Source organism: Elgaria multicarinata, chromosome 9 (genome assembly GCF_023053635.1).
Source record: "Elgaria multicarinata webbii isolate HBS135686 ecotype San Diego chromosome 9, rElgMul1.1.pri, whole genome shotgun sequence".
Taxonomy (NCBI): Eukaryota; Metazoa; Chordata; class Lepidosauria; order Squamata; family Anguidae; genus Elgaria; species Elgaria multicarinata.
In genome coordinates, this window is record NC_086179.1 from 25,765,115 (window position 1) to 25,785,065 (window position 19,951).

General features: G+C 42.1%; 1 protein-coding gene across 4 annotated transcripts in view; it reads left to right on the plus strand.

Moving 5' to 3' along the window:
- Positions 1-19,951, plus strand: part of BRAF (B-Raf proto-oncogene, serine/threonine kinase) — a 62,162-nt gene that overhangs the window by 12,103 nt on the left and 30,108 nt on the right. For all 4 annotated transcript variants that reach the window (XM_063135060.1, XM_063135061.1, XM_063135062.1 and 1 more), the window contains exons 3-7: positions 1,208-1,471; positions 9,697-9,800; positions 11,253-11,355; positions 13,115-13,263; positions 14,318-14,437. In XM_063135060.1, the coding sequence (XP_062991130.1) occupies positions 1,208-1,471; positions 9,697-9,800; positions 11,253-11,355; positions 13,115-13,263; positions 14,318-14,437 (740 nt within the window). The remainder of the gene's footprint in view (positions 1-1,207; positions 1,472-9,696; positions 9,801-11,252; positions 11,356-13,114; positions 13,264-14,317; positions 14,438-19,951) is intronic.

Sequence of the window (19,951 nt, forward strand, 5' to 3'; positions counted from 1 at the left end):
CAAATGTTGATTTGTCTGCACAAGCAATACTTACAACATGTTTGTATTTTCATCTGCGGGGAAAATTGGAGGAAAACCCCTATGGTTAGTTCAGCAATTTCAAGTTACGAAGTTCAGGCATGCACTTTTTGCTGCATTTCTCTCTGAGATGTTGCTTTTGTTTTCTCACATTGTCCAATGTTATACTCCCTTGAAAGCTACATTGTTACCTTCTTCAATTAAATCAGGACAAGATTGCAATTCCTTATGCCTGTCAGACCTGTATTCTGCATAAGTCACAGGGTTTGCTGTAATGATCAACTGCCAGGGACCAGAGGAGACTGCCGTAATCATCTCCACATATCCCTTGTGTTTATGGCAGTCTCTTCTGGTTCTTGACGTAGTCCAGGTTGCAGGCTCTTCACACTAGAGGGAAAGGATAGAAGGAGCTGCATATGGATTCAAGTTGGCTGAAGGTAAATGTGCCAGCCACAGAAATGGCCCTCCCAGTTTTTAGATTAGTTAGATACTTTCTGCTGTTGTGGTTGGTTCTGGCTCCACAACCAATACTTCTCCTATGATTTGTATGCTTGAATTCTAACATAACGTACAAGTACTGTATATTACTCTGAATTTCCAGGTAATGCAGTTTGCAGGGAAGAATCGGTGGGTGGAAGAGGGGATTGCTTAATCCTTCACCTATCACCAATTCTCCCCCACAAATCTTCCCCAGACTCATTTCTCCAGTCCGAGAGACTATTGCAATGGTGATGGTGGGAAATTGCACAGGGAGTATGGAATATAAGGAAGAAATGGCAGATGGGACAGGATAAAGCACCTCCTGCTGTCAATTCTCCCTTTGCAGTTCTTGCCCCTCCTCTGAATTAGTTTTATGATGTCAAGTAATGTATTGCTCCACCCCAAAGGCGAAATAGTCCATCTGGGTTCCTTGGTTGAAATTCCCTTGAAGGTTAAGTGTTATTGTAGCATGTGTATGAACCGTATAAAGTATAGGTTTAAAACTAGAATGGCTAAGAAAAAGGCCATTGAATTAAATATTTTGATGCCATCATTTCTGCTTTATCATACAGTAAGTCATGTCTGAATGCAGGGGTGGATCAGGACTGTTCCAGTGATTGCAGCTCATTGTGCTTCAGAGGCTATACATATCTCAGAAGTGGACATCAGTATTAAATAGCTTTTTAAAATAACCTTTTCCATCCTGCAGGCCTATGAGGAATACACCAGCAAGTTAGATGCACTGCAGCAGAGGGAGCAGCAGCTATTGGAATCCATGGGGAATGGAACTGATTTCTCTGTCTCCAGTTCTGCTTCAACAGACACGGTTACGTCATCATCATCCTCTAGTCTCTCTGTTGCACCTTCATCCCTCTCAGTTTATCAGAACCCTACAGATTTGTCACGGAATAACCCTAAATCTCCACAGAAGCCTACTGTTAGAGTCTTCCTACCCAACAAACAGAGGACAGTGGTAAGGCCCGTACATTTTTGTGTCCTTGCCAAAGAAACATGTTGGTAGTTAAAGCAATGCAAAGTGAAAAGACAGATATAGTGTGATCCTTGTACTTTGTCACTGTATGATACATTGGATAGAGGAGTGAGCAAAGTGATGTCCTTGAGGAGTCTAGAATATGTGATGAACAGAGTGTAGTGTATATTTTTGCAAAATAGGACCTTTTTTGTGAGAGTGAAAATTTAAGTTACTTCTATTTAGGTGTTTTTTTTAGTGTTCGCTTTGTGGCACATGCTGTACAGAATATAGAAATAACTTGTGATCCTGCTGTCCATATACAAAGGTCTAGGTAATTGGGCCCTGGGCATGTTGGGTGTGCAGCCGTACATCACATTACAACAGCCTGAGGCGGCCTGCTTCTCCCGTTAGAGCAGGGCTAGGGAACATTTTTCGGCCCCAGGGCTGAATTCCATTTTGAAGAAGGTCTTGTCGGGGCTGCATTCCAGTGGTGGATGAAACCAAAGGCAAAAGTGGGTGAGGCTGAAAAATCCAATCCACCCCAATTCCATTTTTACCAAGTAAGCATTTTTACCAAGGAAGCATGTCTCCTTACAAGTTTGCAGGACAAGCCTCTTATGTCCACTCAGAAAGAGGTAAGTGAGAAAGAATAAATCAGCAACACTTTCAAATGGCATTACAAACACCAAGCCTCTGCATGTCTACTCAGAAGTAAGCAGGATAAGTCTCTCCAGGACAAGGCTGAAAATGAAGCAGGGTTGAACCACTTAACAGTTTCCTTCCCTGGTCCCAGCTCCTCTGCCAGAGAGCAAAAAGCTCTTATCTCCAATCAAAAGCTGATAGAGATTTAAAAAAATTGTTTTGCTCTGTGACAGAGGGGTGGGGGCCATGGGAAGATGCTGCCGGACTGGGTGGAAACGCCTGTGTGGGCCTCATCAGCCCTGCAGGCCAGTGGTTCCCCACCCCAGCATAGAAATGTGAAGTGTCCCAGCTCATGTGTGTTATGCCTGCCAGGAGCAGAAATAAGTCATTGCTAAATGACAAGCAAAGGGATGTGAATGCTATCCCAGCAACTCCTTCTTTTGCTAGCACATGTAGCCTCTGTGCCTTCGTTTCTGTGCTTTGACCTCTGCAAATAGAGAACAGTTTTGTATTCCCTGCGTCTTCTGTGAACCACCCAGAGAGCTTTGGCTATTGGGCGGCATAAAAATGTAATAAATACATAAATAATCCAAGAGAATCAAACTGAGCAAGGGCGATGGGGCATGTCTTGATTGAGAAGCAGTAAGAATTGGAGTGGGGAGGGCTCACTGGTATCAGAGATTCTGAGGATGTGGGGTTGAAGGATTCTTGTATTGTGATTATCTACGTTGGTTTTGGTTTGAAAACAAAAAACTTTAAACCGCAAAGGATTGAGAGACGGCTTGATGTACCGTATTTCTTCGATTGTAAGACGCCATCAATTGTAAGATGCACACTAATTTCAGTACCTCTAACAGGAGAAAAAAAACCCTAAGACACACCCATGATTCTAAGACGCACCCCATTTTTAGAGATGTTTATATGGGGGGAAAAGTGTGTCTTAGAATCGAAGAAATAGGGTATATAGTGGTGGTAGGGAGTCTGTTTTAGACATAGAGCAAAGCAAGGGAGTAGGTAAAACAAAGAGGGGTGGGGTCGGGCCAAAGATGAACTTGAGCAGAACAAGTGAATTAAGCGGATGATACCTTTGGTGGTGGTCAGAATCATATTTTATATTTTTTAAAAGAACCAAAGCTCCAAGACTATGAACTGGGATCTGCTTTTGGTACAGAGATGGCAGAATGTACATTGATAATCCATCCTCCTTTCTAGCAATTTCTAGCCCACATTTAAGGCTTATTGTTGTCAAGGAGACCATGAAGGCTAGGAACAAGGGAGAAGAGTGAGAGAGTGTGAATTCTTTGGGGATTGGGGGGCAGGGTTAGACTGCATAAAAGAAATGAGATGACAGATGCTGAAACTGGAATTTCAAGTTACAAAGATAGATAAGGGAGGAAACAGTCCTGTTTCAGGAGGAGACAGATTGAGAATGAGAGAACTAAATAGAAGGGAGATGGCCAAAGAAAATTTAAATGGAAAGGAATTTGAGAATTTGAATTTCAGATACATGGCAAAGTCCATTGAAACTGAAGAACTTTTTGTTCTGGTTGATTTTAGTGGAGAGACTTAAGCATGTGCTTAACTGTCTCAGTGGAAGTTAGCAATGCTTAACAGTGTCGACTGAGAAGTAAGCCCCTTGAGGCCGTTGGGATTTACTCATAGGTATGGCATTATTTCTTTTCATTTATTACATTTCTATACTGCCCAGTAGGCAAAGCTCTCTGGACAAAGATTAAAACCCTTAAAAATACAATATTGTATGGAATATTAAAACATTTATATACAAACATATAAACAGATAGCGCACACCCACCCACACCCCTCTCTCTCTCACACACACACACGCACACACACACTTTTAAGAATTAACAATAAGAAGTTCCAGGATCTGATTAAAAACCTTATCATATGCTCTGAGAGTAGAGGAAGGTCTTAACCTGGCGCAAAAAAACCCCAATGTTTGCACTAGGCGGACTTTGCTGTGGAGAATGTTCCATAATCGGGGGCACCACCAAAAAGGCCCCTCCTGTTGCCACATTTTCAAGCCTCCCTCAGAGGAGGCACCTGAAGGCCTTAGATAATGAGCATAGTATGCAGGTAAGATCATGCTGGGAAAGGCACTCAATCAGGTATTGTGGTCCTGAGCTATGTATAGGATCACAACCTCATTTTAACTGGATTTCCACATGGAGCATTTAATATCAATTGTGCAATCCTATATATTAGGTTTTAAAAATATTTCTCATTGCATATTACGTAGGTGCACACTGTCCTTATTAACAATACACTCAGGGGGAGTTTCTTGTCAGGTTTCATTTTTGAATCACTACTTTATGGCACGGATGGAGTACTTCCAGCCTAATCTGGTCTGCAAAGGTTCCCCTAACCCCCACCCCCTGAAGGCTAGTGGAGAGGAGAATCCACATTTAATGGTTGGAGATAAGAGTGGAGATTCCCCTCCACATTGCCTCCCCTCCCAATTGGGAAGTTAAGTTATTAAAGCAACCTTAAAGGGCCTTTGTGATAAAATGTATGCCAAAGATGCTTTGTGGCTTTCTTAATAACTCAACTTGTTTATAAAGTCAGACTGTTGGAAATGCTGAGCATACAGCTGTACAAAGATTTGCTTGCAAGAATCAATTTATGTAACCCTGTATTTTGCTGGTCATGGAAAGTGTCCAAGGGCTTCGCAACTGAAGCCCTTTTCTCCTGACCCTGGGAATCCTGCTCAGACCTTTCCTGACTTCTGAGATTTGACCAGGCATGTCCTTCGTGCTTCAGATTCTGTCATTTGAAGACTGAAGTGGCTTCAGGGATGGGGAAGGAACCCAGGCAGACCAGGTGGGGAGGCCTCATGGTTCTAATCTGGCCTGTGGGCTGGGGGTTCCCCAGCCCTGCCTGAAGAGCTGTCATCTTACAAATGAAAGATGAGATTCCCCTTGTGGTTTTAGAACCCCTGGCCATGGCAGTCCCCCAAAATGCTATGCTACCGCCTGAGAATCTGAAATACTAGCCCAGCCCTTCTCAGCTATTCTTTGCAATTTCATGGCTGTTTCTTACAGTTTAAGTTTGTCTCCATCCCCCACCCAGAATTCTAACTTTAGATTCCTCTCAGAGGGTTCTGGCATGTGCTTTTATAACTGGAAGAGAGGAAAGCTGGCCACCTCCAACCGCCACACACATGCCCAAAGGAATTACAACTGGATCGATGGGATAAGCTCAGCTTTTAAAACTTGATGTTGTGCAGACTTCTACTGTTACTTTCTACTGTTAGTTTTTCCCTACCCTGTGCCTGCTTACCCTACCCTGTACCTGTTTGCATTCTCTTCCCCTCCTTATTGTTTTACTGTGATTTTATTAGATTGTAAGCCTATGCGGCAGGGTCTTGCTATTTACTGATTTACTCTGTACAGCACCATGTACATTGATGGTGCTATATAAATAAATAAATAAATAAATAAATAAATAAATAATAATAATAATAATAATAACAACACACTGCACAATTATCAGAAATGCTTTTGGGAATGCAATTCAGCATAAAGAATCAGAAAAATGCACATGCAGCATTGCCTATAGTGCTGTTCTCTTTAACATTGTGCATGGACTTCTACTTCTGCTAGTCCCAAGCTAGGTTTCTTTCCCTTCTTCCCACCCTGGCAAGGGTTTCTAGTTGGCAGTGGGGGTAGCAACAGAATCTTGAATTTGCAGGGCAGTTGGTAAAAACAATGCAAGTGGCACGGTATAAATATACTATAGATATGCCTTTGAGTAGTCCTTGCATCTGATTCCACAGAAGTTGTGAGCCCACAATAATGTTTACAAATTGGTGAATTGATGTCCTGTTTTGATACAAGAATCTCTTTAATAATCCATTTTTGGCTCCTTAGTTGTTGTAAGATAAAGTGCTTGTCTGGTTCGTTAAGGACCTGTTTCTTATAGGCTCATATAGACAGAGGATCTCAGATGTCAATAGCCACAACAGCTGCAGAGAATCTGTCTTGTCGGACTTGAGTGGCTGAAACTTTCACAGCAATGTAGAAGACTTCCACCTTCTGTCCCTGCACCCCTTTTGTTCCATCTTATCTGTAACTGCCCTGTTAAAAGATCGAGGGGAAGTGATGTGGGCAACATGTGCCCCACACGTCATTTGCTTTGCTCTGTGTTCATAAAGTCCCTTCCCATCATAAAGCCCTCCTGACCATGAAGACATTCCTTTTATGTTGGACCCTGGTAGGAAGGAACCCTAGCTCCACTGCCTAAGAACTGGTTGGTCTACCAAAATCTCCACCATCTTGAGCACACAAGATTGAATAGGAAGTCTTTATACCCTGTTTTTGGATTTAAAAACTCCTTTCCTTCAGATAGGATATATGAGTGAAAAGCGATTTTAGTCACTTCAGAATTTTCCAGATGTATAGGCCTGATAGAAAAACATTTTGATTTATTTTTATACTGTCTTGAAGTCCATGTCCAACGTGTATCTATCTAAGTTGATCCATATTCTTTGCTCACACATACCAATGCATAGGTATTCATAGCATAGTAATGACATCATGACGTTAAGTCGTCCTTGCAAATAAGTTTGCAGTTTACTATCCTGCCATGTTTAAATTTAAAAAAACATTTGGTGAGGGGGTACTACTCACAGACATTAGAAAACAGAGTTCTGAGTGTTTACAACAAAAACCAGTAAAACACCTGTTCTAGGATAGTAAAATAACATTTTAAAAAACCATGGAGAAAAAAATAGTTTGTGATTATTATTTTTAAAGAATCATGTAACTTTTTGAAGGAGTGCAAAGGAACATAAATAAGCCACAGTGGTTTGTGGTTTAAAACAGGCAGGTTTTAAATGTTCAAGCCACAACTGTGGCTCGTCGGGTTGTCCTAACCCTAAAACAGGCCATAGATTATGCAAGGGTTGCTTAACTCTCACACAACACAACCTTGCTGGGTTCAGACAACAAGCTGTGGTTGCAGCTTGAATATTCCAAATCGCCATCCACACACACTGGCTGTGGTGGGCTGTTTGATTGTGCAGACTGATCCATAGAGAAAGTATTGCTACAATTGCAGAGACAGAACAAATTTTCTTTTTGCCTAAACTTTTTGCCGGTCGCACCGATTTACAACAAGGCTATGCAAAGCTTTGCAGGTGAACATGCCTCCTCCCTCCCTCCTTTATTTTGAGCCAGGGTTTTCTAGAACATCGCCCAAAAGCCCAAGAAGAATAATAGATTTTATTTTATTTATTTTATTATTCCGCCCAATAGCCGAAGCTATTATTGAAGTTCCTCTTTTTCTCATGGAGTTACTATAAGCAGTATTGCGAAGTTCTCAGACTTCTCCCAGAGGCAGGTTCCAGGCTTGTTTTCTGTTAATAAAGTAGCTTCAGAGTTAGGCTCCAGCTTCAGTAAATGCAGCTATCTAATTAGAGTTCACTTCACCTATGATTCAATCTCAGGGAAAGGAAAATATAAACAGAAAGAGATAAGAGCTCCTTCCAGAGATGTATGTGCAAAGCACAATCCGCTGACTGTGTCCTTATCTTAGTTTACTGCGTCTTTCTTGGGCACGAAGTGGGTACAAACAACAATGCTCTTTTGCCAAAGGCTTTACATGAGGCTTCTGAGGCAGTGCATACCGACTCAGATGGAGTCATTGAAGAGAGTTCAGTCATTCCGTCTATGCTGAGCTGACTGTGTTTAGCTGATTTTTTAAAAAAAGATAAATGTTTGCTTCTGAGGAATGTGCTACAATTCGGAGGTTCTGTTTACCTTGGGGCAATTTCTGGTTTTCAATGATGACTAGGCACTCTCAGCAATAAGCCTGAGTTAATACTAATGTTCTGTTATAAACTGTTCTGCTGTCCCACTATGACTTAAAAAAAGGGAGGACAGTGCTCATTTGTTTTTTAAAGTTGCTCACATCTCAGTGAAAAGAAAAGAAGTGGGCACTTCAGTAATTTGAATATGAATTCATAGATTCATAGAATAGTAGAGTTGGCCATCCAATCCAACCCCCTGCTCAATATTAAGTGTCAGTCATATAGTTTGTCATCCTATGTGTGTGGCTGGAAGATGCAAAGAACTTTTGAATTTTTTTTATTTACAGTTAAAACAATTCATTTGCATTTTATTTGTTTTATTTAGGATATGTTATATCCTGCATGATAGCCTCAAAGCAGCCTACAAAAGTTTCTCAAAATAAAATTTCACTCTGGTCTAGTACAAGAATAGAAATTACAGGGTGACTATACGGAGCTGGGGTTATTCAAGTAGCATTACTGCCACCATCTTCTGGTCTTCCTGACGCCTGGAACGCTCTTCCAGAACATTTGCGAACTACAAGTTCAATCGCAATTTTTAAAGCTCAGCTAAAAACTTTTCTTCTTTCTAAAGCTTTTAAAACTTGATTTTGATCTGACTTTTCTACTGTTAGTTTTACTCTCCCCTGTGCCTGTTTGGTGCATTCTCTTCCCCTTCTTATTGTTTTATTATGATTTTATTAGAATGTAAGCCTATGCGGCAGGGTCTTGCTATTTTATTGTTTTACTCTGTACAGCACCATGTACACTGATGGTGCTATATAAATAAATAAATAAATAAATAAATACATAAATAAATAATAATAATGTTGTCCCAAGAAGCTCTGGAACATGAGCAGCTGGAACTTGCTCAGTCTGTGATGGAGGCCGCTTTCTCTTGTTAGCAGTTTTCAAGCAGTAGATAGTTTCAGGACACCTACTTACCTCCTCCTAATATTTCTTCACAAATTACGTAATCAATACATGGAATATGCTCCCACACACTGTGCTGATGGCTATGGGCCTTAGATGGTTTTGACAGGGTTTAGACCAGCATTCTCTAAGCCGCTGCCTACCAGATGTTTTTCCCTTCATCTTCCAAGCCTGCATGGCCAATCGTCAGGAATGCTGGGAGTTGTAGTCTAAATATCCAGAGGGCGCCAGGTTGGGAAAGGCTGGTTTAAGCAAATTCATAGAGACTCTGTCAATTAGCCATGATAGCTAGATGGAACCTCCATGTGCAGAGGCAGGATGGTCTGATTCAGCCAGTCTCTTCAGTTCTGTGAAGACTCAAATGTGTCAGGCTTGAGACAGCAGCCTGTTTTTAAGAGATTAGAATAGGGGTGCAAAACCTCAGCGCCAGGGGGGCAAATATGGCCCTCAAGGGACCCCAGTCCAGCCTTCCCCAGTAGTCCATGCCGCCACCTTCTGACCCCGCCCCCTTTCTCTCAACCAGTGATTGTCTGGCAGCTTCCTGGCTTTTGTGCAGTTTTTTCCCCACATTCTAAATGTTTGAAATGCTGCTCCTTATGCTTAGTTACTGGCAGTAAGTTAGCTTTAAGCGAAAATGTTCTGAATTTTGGGGGCCGCCCCTTTTCTCTTGGCTCCTCCCACCACTGGAATGTAGCCCCCCCCCCCCCCCCCGAGAAGTTCTCTGAAATGGAATTCGGCTCTCGGGCTGAAAGAGTTCCTGCACCCCTGGTTTAGAAATGCACCCCCATAACATTAAGCTGAACTTTAAGCCCATGTGTGTGTTTTTCTTTTGATTTTGCAGGTTCCAGCAAGATGTGGAGTCACTGTCCGGGAGAGTTTAAAGAAAGCTTTGATGATGCGAGGTCTTATCCCGGAATGCTGTGCTGTTTACCGAATACAGGATGGGTATGGTTTGTATGAAGTATGGTTTTGGGAGGGGAATGGGAGAAAGATTGCTAGAGGGGATATTCCCAAGTGTTCCAAGAGTATGAGCCTTCAGTGAAGATAAAAACGATTCTCTTCATGTTTTAAATACATTATTTTTCAGAGCAGAGCAACAGGCAAAATTTCACTGGGTACCTTTTAGCGTTGGCTATCACATTATTGGAGGATGGGAGAGGTTCCTCTCCCTTCACTTATAGATTTGTTAGAGTGAAGCCCAAAATGATCCCTACATAAAAACATAAGAAAAGCCATGCTGGATCAGACTAAGGGTTCATCCCAGCATCCATTCACACAGTGGCCAACCAGCTGTCGACCAGAGACCCACAATCAAGTGCTACAGCACCCTCCTGATCATGTTCCCCAGCAACTGGTGTATATAGGCTTACTACCTCTGATACTGGAGGTAGTACATAGCCATCAGAGCTAGAAGCCATTGATAGCCTTCTCCAGGAATGTATCCAAACCCCAATTGATGGCCAGTGCTACATCTTATGGTAGCGAATTCCATAGTTTAACTATGTGCAGTGTGAAGAAGGGTGTTTTTTTAATCTTTCTCGAAACTCCCATCAATTAGCTTCATGGGATCACCTCGGATTCTAGTATTATGAGAAAGGGGAAAAAAGTCTTCCTATCCACATTCTCCACATCATGCATAATTGTGTACACCTCTATCAGGTCTCTCCTTAGCCTCCTTTTTTTCCAAGCTGAACAATCCCAGCTGTTTAACTTCCCCCATAGGGAAGATGCTCCAGTCCCTTGATCATTTTAGTTGCCTTTTTTTGCTCTTTTTCCATCTCTGCAATATCTTTTTTTAGGTGTGACCAGAACTGTACACAGTATTGTAATTGTAGTCGCACCATAAATTTGCATAAAGGCAGTATGATACTGGCAGTATGATCCCTGATGTATACTGTGCAGTAGCAGCTTCCAAATTCTTCCCTTCTTCCAGTGAAAAATGTGCTCTGACACTCAACTAGTCAACTTTTAACTTTGGAGGTAATCAGTCGAGAAATATTGTTTTCCTTTCAATGGAATGAAGCTTCCTGTGGTTTTTGAACCCCAAGAGCCATCCTTTCATTGTTGCTGTAGATGTTTGCTGCAGCTGAATTTCACAAGAGACTTCTGTGCTTGCTAACATCTTGCCATTTTAAGCTGCTTAAGGCACAGTCCTATATATGTTTAGACAGAAAAAACTCCTACAATTCCCATCATTCACCTGGCTAGGAAACACTGGGAGCTGTAAGACTTCTTTCTGTCTGAGGATTGCACCCTGAAAGTGTTAGGCTGGGAAGGAAGCCCCCACTCATTATCAATATCTCCCTGATAACTGCTTCTTGAAATATCTTTGCCATTAATAATCTGAATGGGTTTAGCGATTTCCATTTAACCACCAAGAGCTTATTCACTCTGTAGGGAGAAGAAGCCAATTGGTTGGGACACTGACATTTCCTGGCTGACGGGAGAAGAACTGCATGTGGAAGTTTTAGAGAATGTGCCTCTTACAACACACAACTTTGTAAGTATTTTCTTACAATGCCTGCGGGTTTCTCATCCGCCTTTGTAGCTTTTAAAGCCTTTTCAGTGAACAAATGGGCACCTTTTGCAGACAGCTGTAGGCTTTTGAGCAGAGTATCTATGTTCTAAATGACACTTTTCCCCCACAGCAGCCATGGGCTTAGTCCTGTTGCCTGGCAATCTATGAGCCCCAAGTATGTGTTAAGCACAGCCTTGCAAGTAAGCACACAAGTACTAATAAGCCACTTAGTTACACTTATATCCATCCCTACACACACACACACACGTGTTTGTGTGCACGATAGTCAATGTTGCTAATCGAACAACGCTAAATAAAAAAGACTATTTTCCCATATACCTGTCTTCCTGTTCACTTGCAGGCAATTTCTGCTCATCATAAGCAAGCAGGCAAATGACTGCTTACAAGCCTAGTTAAGCCACATTGCTAGATGGGGGTGCATTATGCCCAACAACATTGTATGTATTGTTGAGTGGAGGTTGTAAGTATAGACAAATAACAGTTGGAACTTTTTGTTTAATCTGGTTCACATGGGGGTCATCAATAGGCCAGATGTGTTTAGAATCCTGTTTTAAGGAGCTGGACTAGATGACCTTCAGTTCCTTTTTGTGTGCTCGTTGCAAACATGTAGTCTGTTTTCACATCATTGTAATCTCAAGGCTGAAGCCATAATTGCACAAAGAATTACGTAAATTGTCCGTGATTGAAAGCAATGTACTTGCCATTCAAATAGAAACGTTCTCATGGGGAATTTAATAAAGTGCCTATGTGCATGAGTTTGTTAAATATACTGGTGCATGACAGAGCAGAGATAATTCACTAGTTATGAGTTGCTGTGTTATAAAGTAATGTAAAGTAATCTTGTGGTAGCGAATTCCAAGTTTAACTATGCGCTGTGTGAAGAAGTCCTTCCTTTTGTTTGTCCTTAATCTCCCACCAATCTGCTTCATGGGATGACCCCTTTGGGTTCTAGTATTATGGGATTGGGAGAATAATGTCTCCCTATCCACATTCTCCACACCATGCATCATTTTGTACACCTCTATCATGTCTCCCCTTAGCCTCCTTTTTTCCAAGCTAAACCATCCCAGCGGTTGTAACCTTCCCTCATAGGGGAGATGCTCCAGCATTTTAGTTGCCCTTTTCTGCACTTTTTCCAGCGTCATAATATCTTTCCAGCTCAGTAGGGGCGTTGCCACTGAGGGAGTGGGGCTAGCAAGCATATCCCCTTCCTCACATGTGTGCTTTAATGCCTGCATAGGGCTTAAATGTCCTTGATTTTTTTTCTAACTGGGTTATCTTTTATGCATGATCACTATTTGTTTCTAAAGCCCAAAGCTATTTCCTTTCATGAAGTGTGTTTTGATAAACGGCAATTGAAACTTGAGGCATGTTTTAGTTATCAGTCTAAATGCCTAAAGGCAGGCAGGTGCCCAACTACAAGGGAGAGTGATTTTAATTCACCTGGTATGGATGAAGATTGGGCTGCTGCTTTATCATCACAAATATGTATTTAGGCAATTACACTAAAGTCTTATTACTCACAATAGAACAGTGTGGTGTTCTTCTGTGCCCCTAAATGCTTGAAAAAGAGCTATAATCTTGACAATCACATTGGTTTTAGAGTAATATTTTCTGTTTAATTGTAACCAGAAGGAGCTTGACACAGCCCTTCTTTAGTGAGGACATTAACGAGCACAAGAGGCCTTGGTTTCTCATCACTTCTTGTTCGATGGCTTAGGTACGGAAAACGTTCTTCACTTTAGCGTTCTGCGACTTCTGTCGAAAGCTGCTTTTCCAGGGATTCCGTTGTCAGACTTGTGGGTACAAATTTCACCAGCGTTGTAGTACGGAGGTGCCATTGATGTGCGTGAATTATGATCAGCTTGAGTAAGTAACCAAAACTCTACGCTTCAATACTGTGACCCTGAAGATATAGATGTCAGCAGCTGCCGTAGTACAGTGAGCATCATTGCATTGACACAGCTATGGTGGTGTCCTCTGTAATATAGAGGGGGAATTCATTCCTCATAGGCTGCCTCCAGCAGGACATCAAGTGCATAGCGTTGCACAAAAGTACTTGGAATGCAATGGTGGTCCAGAGAACCTGTCTCTGCCTCTTTGTACCATAGGAATGCTTTATGTATGACATCCCCCACTCCCCACCACCCACCGACCCACCCACATCTGATCATGGTGGCCATCAGCACACTGTATAGTACTTTGTGCCCATGTTTCACATGCAACACCACCAAATCCCACGATTGCTTGCACCCTATCTAATGTATTTGTAGGCACAATAGGACTGCCTCCCTCTCCCCCAAATTTGGTTTTTGAAGCTCTCTGTGTAAACTAGATTTATATTGGCAAGCATGTTTCCAAAGTGCAAGGAAGGACTCTAAGGCCGTAAATATAGTTAAGCTGTTGTATGAGACACTGCTGGCTACGTAGATAGATAGATGGATAGATAGATCGTAATAGCAGCATTGAAAAACAGTTCAATTGCCACACTTTGATCCCAAAGATTCCTTTATAGGAGAAGAATAGTACTGACTCATGTTCCTGTGTAGCCATCTCAAACTTGGAAATGGAAAAATAAATCAAATAACCATCCCTTGATCAGGTAGACATTTTTAGCTGTAAGGTAGGAAAACAAACTCTCACTGATAGCTTTTCTGTGCCTTAATAAATATAAGTAAATGGCAGAATACCTCTATGAGCTGAGTCTACAATATCTTGCTTCCTGTAGTCTCATGGTTGTTACTGTGCAGAGGCAATTCCTGTGTATTCTATCCCTATTCTACTTAAGCTGAAATCATTTTAAAGACGTGCTCATGTGGTAGAAGAGAACTTTCAAAATGTGCTGTTTCCAAACAGATTATTTTTTTCTCTATTATTTAAAAATGGCTTCTAAGTTAGGTTTGTTTTTGTTCTTGCCTTACAGTTTGCTGTTTGTCTCCAAGTTCTTTGAACACCACCCAATACCACAGGAGGAGGCCTCCTTAGGAGAGACAACCATAGCATCTGGATCATACCCTTCAATGCCCCCCTCATATTCACCTGGGTATGCTCTTAAATCCTGCTGTTCTAATAACGTTGCATTTTTTTTAAAAAAAAAAACTTAGAGGTTTGTTTATTCATTTATTTATTTATTTATTACATTTATATACTGCCCCATAGCCGAAGCTCTCTGGGTGGTTTACAAAAGTTAAAACCAGTAAACATTAAAAAAGTATACAAAATTTAAAAAATCATTAGAAACATAAAAACAACAGTATACATTTAAAAAAACAACAGTTCTGGGGTCCGTTAAAAGACAAACTTAACGTCGTTAAATGCTGTTAAATGCCTGGGAGAAGAGAAAAGTCTTGACCTGGCGCCTGAAAGATAACAATGTTGGCGCCAGGCGAGCCCTCATCTGGGAGATCATTCCACAGTCGGGGGGCCACCATCGAAAAGGCCCTCTCCCTTGTTGCCATCCTCCGAGCTTCCCTCGGAGTTGGCACTCGGAGGAGGACCTTAGATGTTGAGCGCAGTGTACGGGTAGGTTCATGTCAGGAGAAGCATTCCATCAGGTATTGCGGTCCCAAGCCATGGTTCAAAATAATGCTTTGCAGCTTGGCCTGACCAAGCTATGACTAGTTGCCCAAAAAGTGCTTTAGAGTTTGAGTCTCTCCATAACTGATGCAGAACTGGAGCATAGATGTTTGGGGGTGGGTGGGTTGCACAGGTGGTTGTGGGGGAGAGAAATTGGGTGGATGTGCCCCTTAATGGAGGTTGATTTTCTAAAAAATAAAAGTGCTTTAAAAAGAGGGTATAGGATGAGTGTTTTTTTTTAATACAGTTGGCAGTATCCAGTCCTGCCCGTCCACACGCAGGGCCCACCACCATTTTCATTCTGTGTAGCCAGCCCCACAAGTTCTGTTGCCAAGATGACTCCACCACTTGGGCAATGGCAGTTTAGTGCTTCTGGAGGCAAGCCACAAAACAAGCAGAAACACTCATTTCTGCTCATTTCGGGTTGCCCTGGGAAGTGTTAAATCACAGTTGTGCAAGCAGTGAAGACCGCTTGCACAACAGAATTGGGGCCAGTCATGTGTGGCCGGTCACTGCCGAATACTGCTCAGTAGTCTTTTCAGGCAAAACCCCAAAGAACTGGAGTTGTTCTACTATAACTTTTGTAAAACATCTGTGCATCCTTCCTAATCTGCCTGTTCTGGACTCAAAGTTATACTGTTGCTGTTGCCTAACACTTATGCTAGATGCTGCTAATTGACTTGACCATGATCAGTTTTAGCACAGGAAACCTCCCTTTCTTTCAAGGGAGCCTGTTTTGAAATAAAGAGTTCTTACTTTTTTAGTATTCCACATTTATCCCAATGTGAGGCTTAGGTGCGTTTGTTTCCCACGTCCTGTTTGTGGGATGATTGCCTTCTTGACGCATTGAATTTGTTCTTGAATGAAATTATTCTAAGAACTCTAAGATACAGAATAGAATCGCCTGTGCTAATAAGTAGCACTTGATTCCTTTTTAGTAGGATTGTGCCAGATTGTGCGGTTTGTTGTTGGGTGTGGAATCAAATATGACCCAGTTTCTTCCTGCTGTGTAGGAGATTTCAACATTCACAACTTGGTGGGAACTCTCTGAGAAATTGCCTGGCCAGGTCCAATACAGCATACATTGGACTCTGGGTCGCTGTGTTTTTCAGCAAGCTGGGATAATTGTTGTTCAAATTGTGGCATTTTTCAAAAATTGGGCTCTTCCAGAGTCTATCCCATGTAGCACTCACCAATGGCAAAAACAGTTGAAACAGCCATCACACAGTAGCAGAAACTGGACCAGCTGTTCTTACCATTCTCCCAGAAAAGTTGACAAATCCTTTAAAGGAAAGATCCTGTGCAAACTAGCATGGGTAACATCATAGGTATTCTCCTTGTGCCAGCAAACAGAAGCGTGTAGATAGACTTAACTATACCTGTAGAGGCTTAAGAGCAGCTGTTCTATTTGAAATTGGGCAGCCGCATTGATGTGGTTTCAGAGCATGCCATGTGCACATTAGAAATCTAGTATCTGCCACAGGGATCACAGCCTGTGTGTTTTGAGGTTGTACTAGGATCAGATGATGCATCACAACCGGTGAGCCTTGTTTGGACTGTACGCCTTTGACCTGTTCTCTCCACCACCTCCCTTCAGGATTATAAGTTGCAGCACCAATATGTAATGCTCTCATCAGTCTGTATTGATTGCTCGCTTTGAAATCTTCCCAGTATGCAAACACAAAGATTAGTCAGAAGAAATTGTAGCAAATTGAATTAATTCAATTTATATAATTGGATTGCAAATAACTACTTTCTTTGTTTGGGTTGGGGCTAGGTCAACTAAATCCTTGCCCTGCCGTACAGGCATTCCTCATTGACATCTTGCCTTAAAGTAAACTTAATGGGAACTTACTAAAGACATTGGTTAAATAAATGTTTGGTTGATTGACAGTCTACACCAGGAATTAAGGTATATATCCCTATTAGTTCTTCTGGACATTTCAGCAACATTCAATACCATCAACCATGGCATCCTTCTGGACCACCTAGTAAAGGTAGATTTGAAAGGAACCATTTTACAGAGGTTAGAGGTGCTGCTGGATTCAGCTTTGCACCTGAATGCTCAGGTAGTGGCTTTACCTGGGAGTGCCTTTGCCCAGATTAGGCTGCACCAACTGCCTTAGTTACATCTAGATTAAATTATTGCAATGCGCTCAATGTGGAGCAAGCTTCTTGAAGAGTCTTTGGAAACTTCAAGTGATCCAGAATGCAGAAATGAGAATGTTAGCAGGTATTTGCTCATGCAGTCATACCACACCTGACCTGCAACAGCAGCACTAATTACCAGTCTGTTTCCCACCACTGTTCATAATGTTGGTGATGACCTTTTAAAGCCCTGAATGGCTTAGGCCCAAGATACTTTAGGGATCATTACCTCCTGCAACAGCATGCCCATGCCCCAAAATCCAACAGAAAGGCCCTTCTGTATGTCTTGACTATGATGGAAGCTTGGTTGCTGGAGACAAAAGAAAGAGTTCTCACTGATTGTGCCCAAGTTATGTAATTTTTAAACCCATCAGGTCTGATTGGCTGCTTCTCTTGCTATGTTCTGCCAGAGAGTAAAAACTTACTTTCCCCAGTAGGACCAGCAGGGACTCACTCCCCCTATCCAGTTCCCAGTGAAGTTCAACCACCAAGGCAACCAGAGCTGTTTCTGTCCCATAACCAGGCCTGAAGCCAGGTTGAAATCGATCTAGATAATCTGTCTCATCCAGGAATCCCTGGAGTTGGGAGGCCACCACATGCTCCAATACCTTGCCCAAAAATGGGATGTTGGCCGGTAGTTATCCAATACAGTGGGGGTCAAGGAGGGCTTTTTCAATGTGGGTCTTACCACTGCCTCCTTCAAGCAGGCTGGCACCCTACCTTGGCGAAGGGAGGCATTGACCACTCCGCTTACCCACTCAGACAGTCCCCCTCTGGCTGCTTTTATAAGCTAGGAAGGGCAATGATCTAGTATATGCGTGGTGGCTCTCACCAATCCAAGGACCCTGTCCACATCATCGGACTGTGCAAATTGAAAAATATCCAATAATACTGGACAAGCGGGTGCCAAAGTTACACCCACTGGGTCTGTATCAACAATAGCATCCAAGTCAGAGCGGAACCGAGCAATTTTGTCTGCAAAGTGCTGGGCAAATTGGTTGCAGCGGGCTGTTGAAAGGTCTGAAATCTCCTTTTGGGTCCAGAGCGTAGATTAGATTCAGTAACCAGGTTGAAACCCAGACTGGAATAGGTCTAGGTAATCATTATCCTCCAGTTTGTACCTAGCCAGGAGCAGATGTTCCTGCTGTTGAGGTTGCTACTAAGACACCTTAAAAATTATTTTACTGTTAAAGTAAAGTTATTTCTTTACAAGCTATGCACAATAGCTATAGGCAACAATGCATGCAGTAGTCTACAGACAACAATACAAAGACCCATCTTGCACATTACAAGAACCCATGGGTTGTTAGAACCACGTCGGAATGAGCAAACCACATCCAGTTTTGAAAACAACTCAGGAACGGCCCATTCTTGGGTTGTTCAGCATGATGTGCAAACCCAGAACTGTGGGGGGGTTTTGGGAAATAACCCAGAATGTTAACCCATGCTTTTTTGTTGGGTTAAAACTCTGGGTTGTTTCTCCCTGAGCAACCCAGAGTTATGGATTCATACGTTCCCACGAGTAACCAAGGTCCGGGCATTCCTGGGTTATTTTCTAAACTGGATTCAAAGCAGAAGTGGCAAACAACTCCCATGGGCCCCTACCAACCCATAGAAAGTTATTATGTGTGAGTTGGATCAAAGTGTGTTTCCAGCCCCTCACATTTGATACAATGCAAGGGACATTTGAGCAATTGCTTCAGTGTTATAACCATGTGCATGGAGCAAGATTGGTGAGAGTTACACAGTAAGGTGCTCCCAAATATTTTTTTCCCATAGCTAGGATACCTATTAAGCAGCATTGCACATAAATCCACAAAAGGTATTGGCCCACCCGCTTATGAATGCCAGCATAAGTAGTTTTGTGCTACAATTATTTATTGGTTTGTTTTACTTAAAATATTTTTACTCTGCGCCTTTTAGGTGCAAAGGTTCTCAGAGCAGCTTACCTGAGATCAATAACAAACAAGTCAAACCATGCCCTCAGGCTTATGATCTAAATGGCACTTCTTAATGGAGGGGGGAGGAGATCCCCTCTTAACCAGCTGCCAAAAACTACCCTAGCTCCTTGTTTGGAGGCAAGCTTTAGACTCAGAGCTCACATGTGCAGGATCACGTATTAGAATGTACTGGACTATCTGAGATTGCTGGTTGGAATCACATTTTTGAATACTCCTTATGTTAAAAACAAAAACAAAACCTCCGTGCAAGTAGAATGTATGAAAGAAGGGAGTGTGCTGAGCTAGAATCTTTCTCTCATATGCTATAGTATTTGTTTTCTTAAGCTTGCAGAGAGGGATATTTTTTAATGTGTGGAGCATTACATGCCCCTGCCATCTGAAGTGCGGACAGTCCATTCTAGAACGTCATTCTGCTGCACTTTTATACCAGGCTGTTACCATTAGATAAGTAGGCAAATGGCTAGTTACAGGCTTGCCTTACAGAGATATATCTATCTCTAAAGTAATAACCCTAATACAAAGAAATTAATACATGTGGGGCAAGAACCATATACATCTGGAGATTTGCTTGCTTGCTGCCTATAATGCAACAATTCCAAGTGCCAATGAAACAAGCAGCTATTCCATTTTTAAAAAGGCTTGACTCTTCAGCAGCAGAGGTATTGCTGCTGCAGAAATATGAAACGGGGGTTCCACACGCAGTTCTGTCCCATGTCCATGAAAATGCAATTTCGTATTGCCACCTCAGTCTTCATTGATTCTTCTAATTTGGTACAGTAAGCAGCACTATCATCAAAAAAGGTTCCCAACTCCTGTGCTTTTTTGTCTTTTTAGTTAAAGTGTTTTCAATATTTGCATTTTGAAACACAACA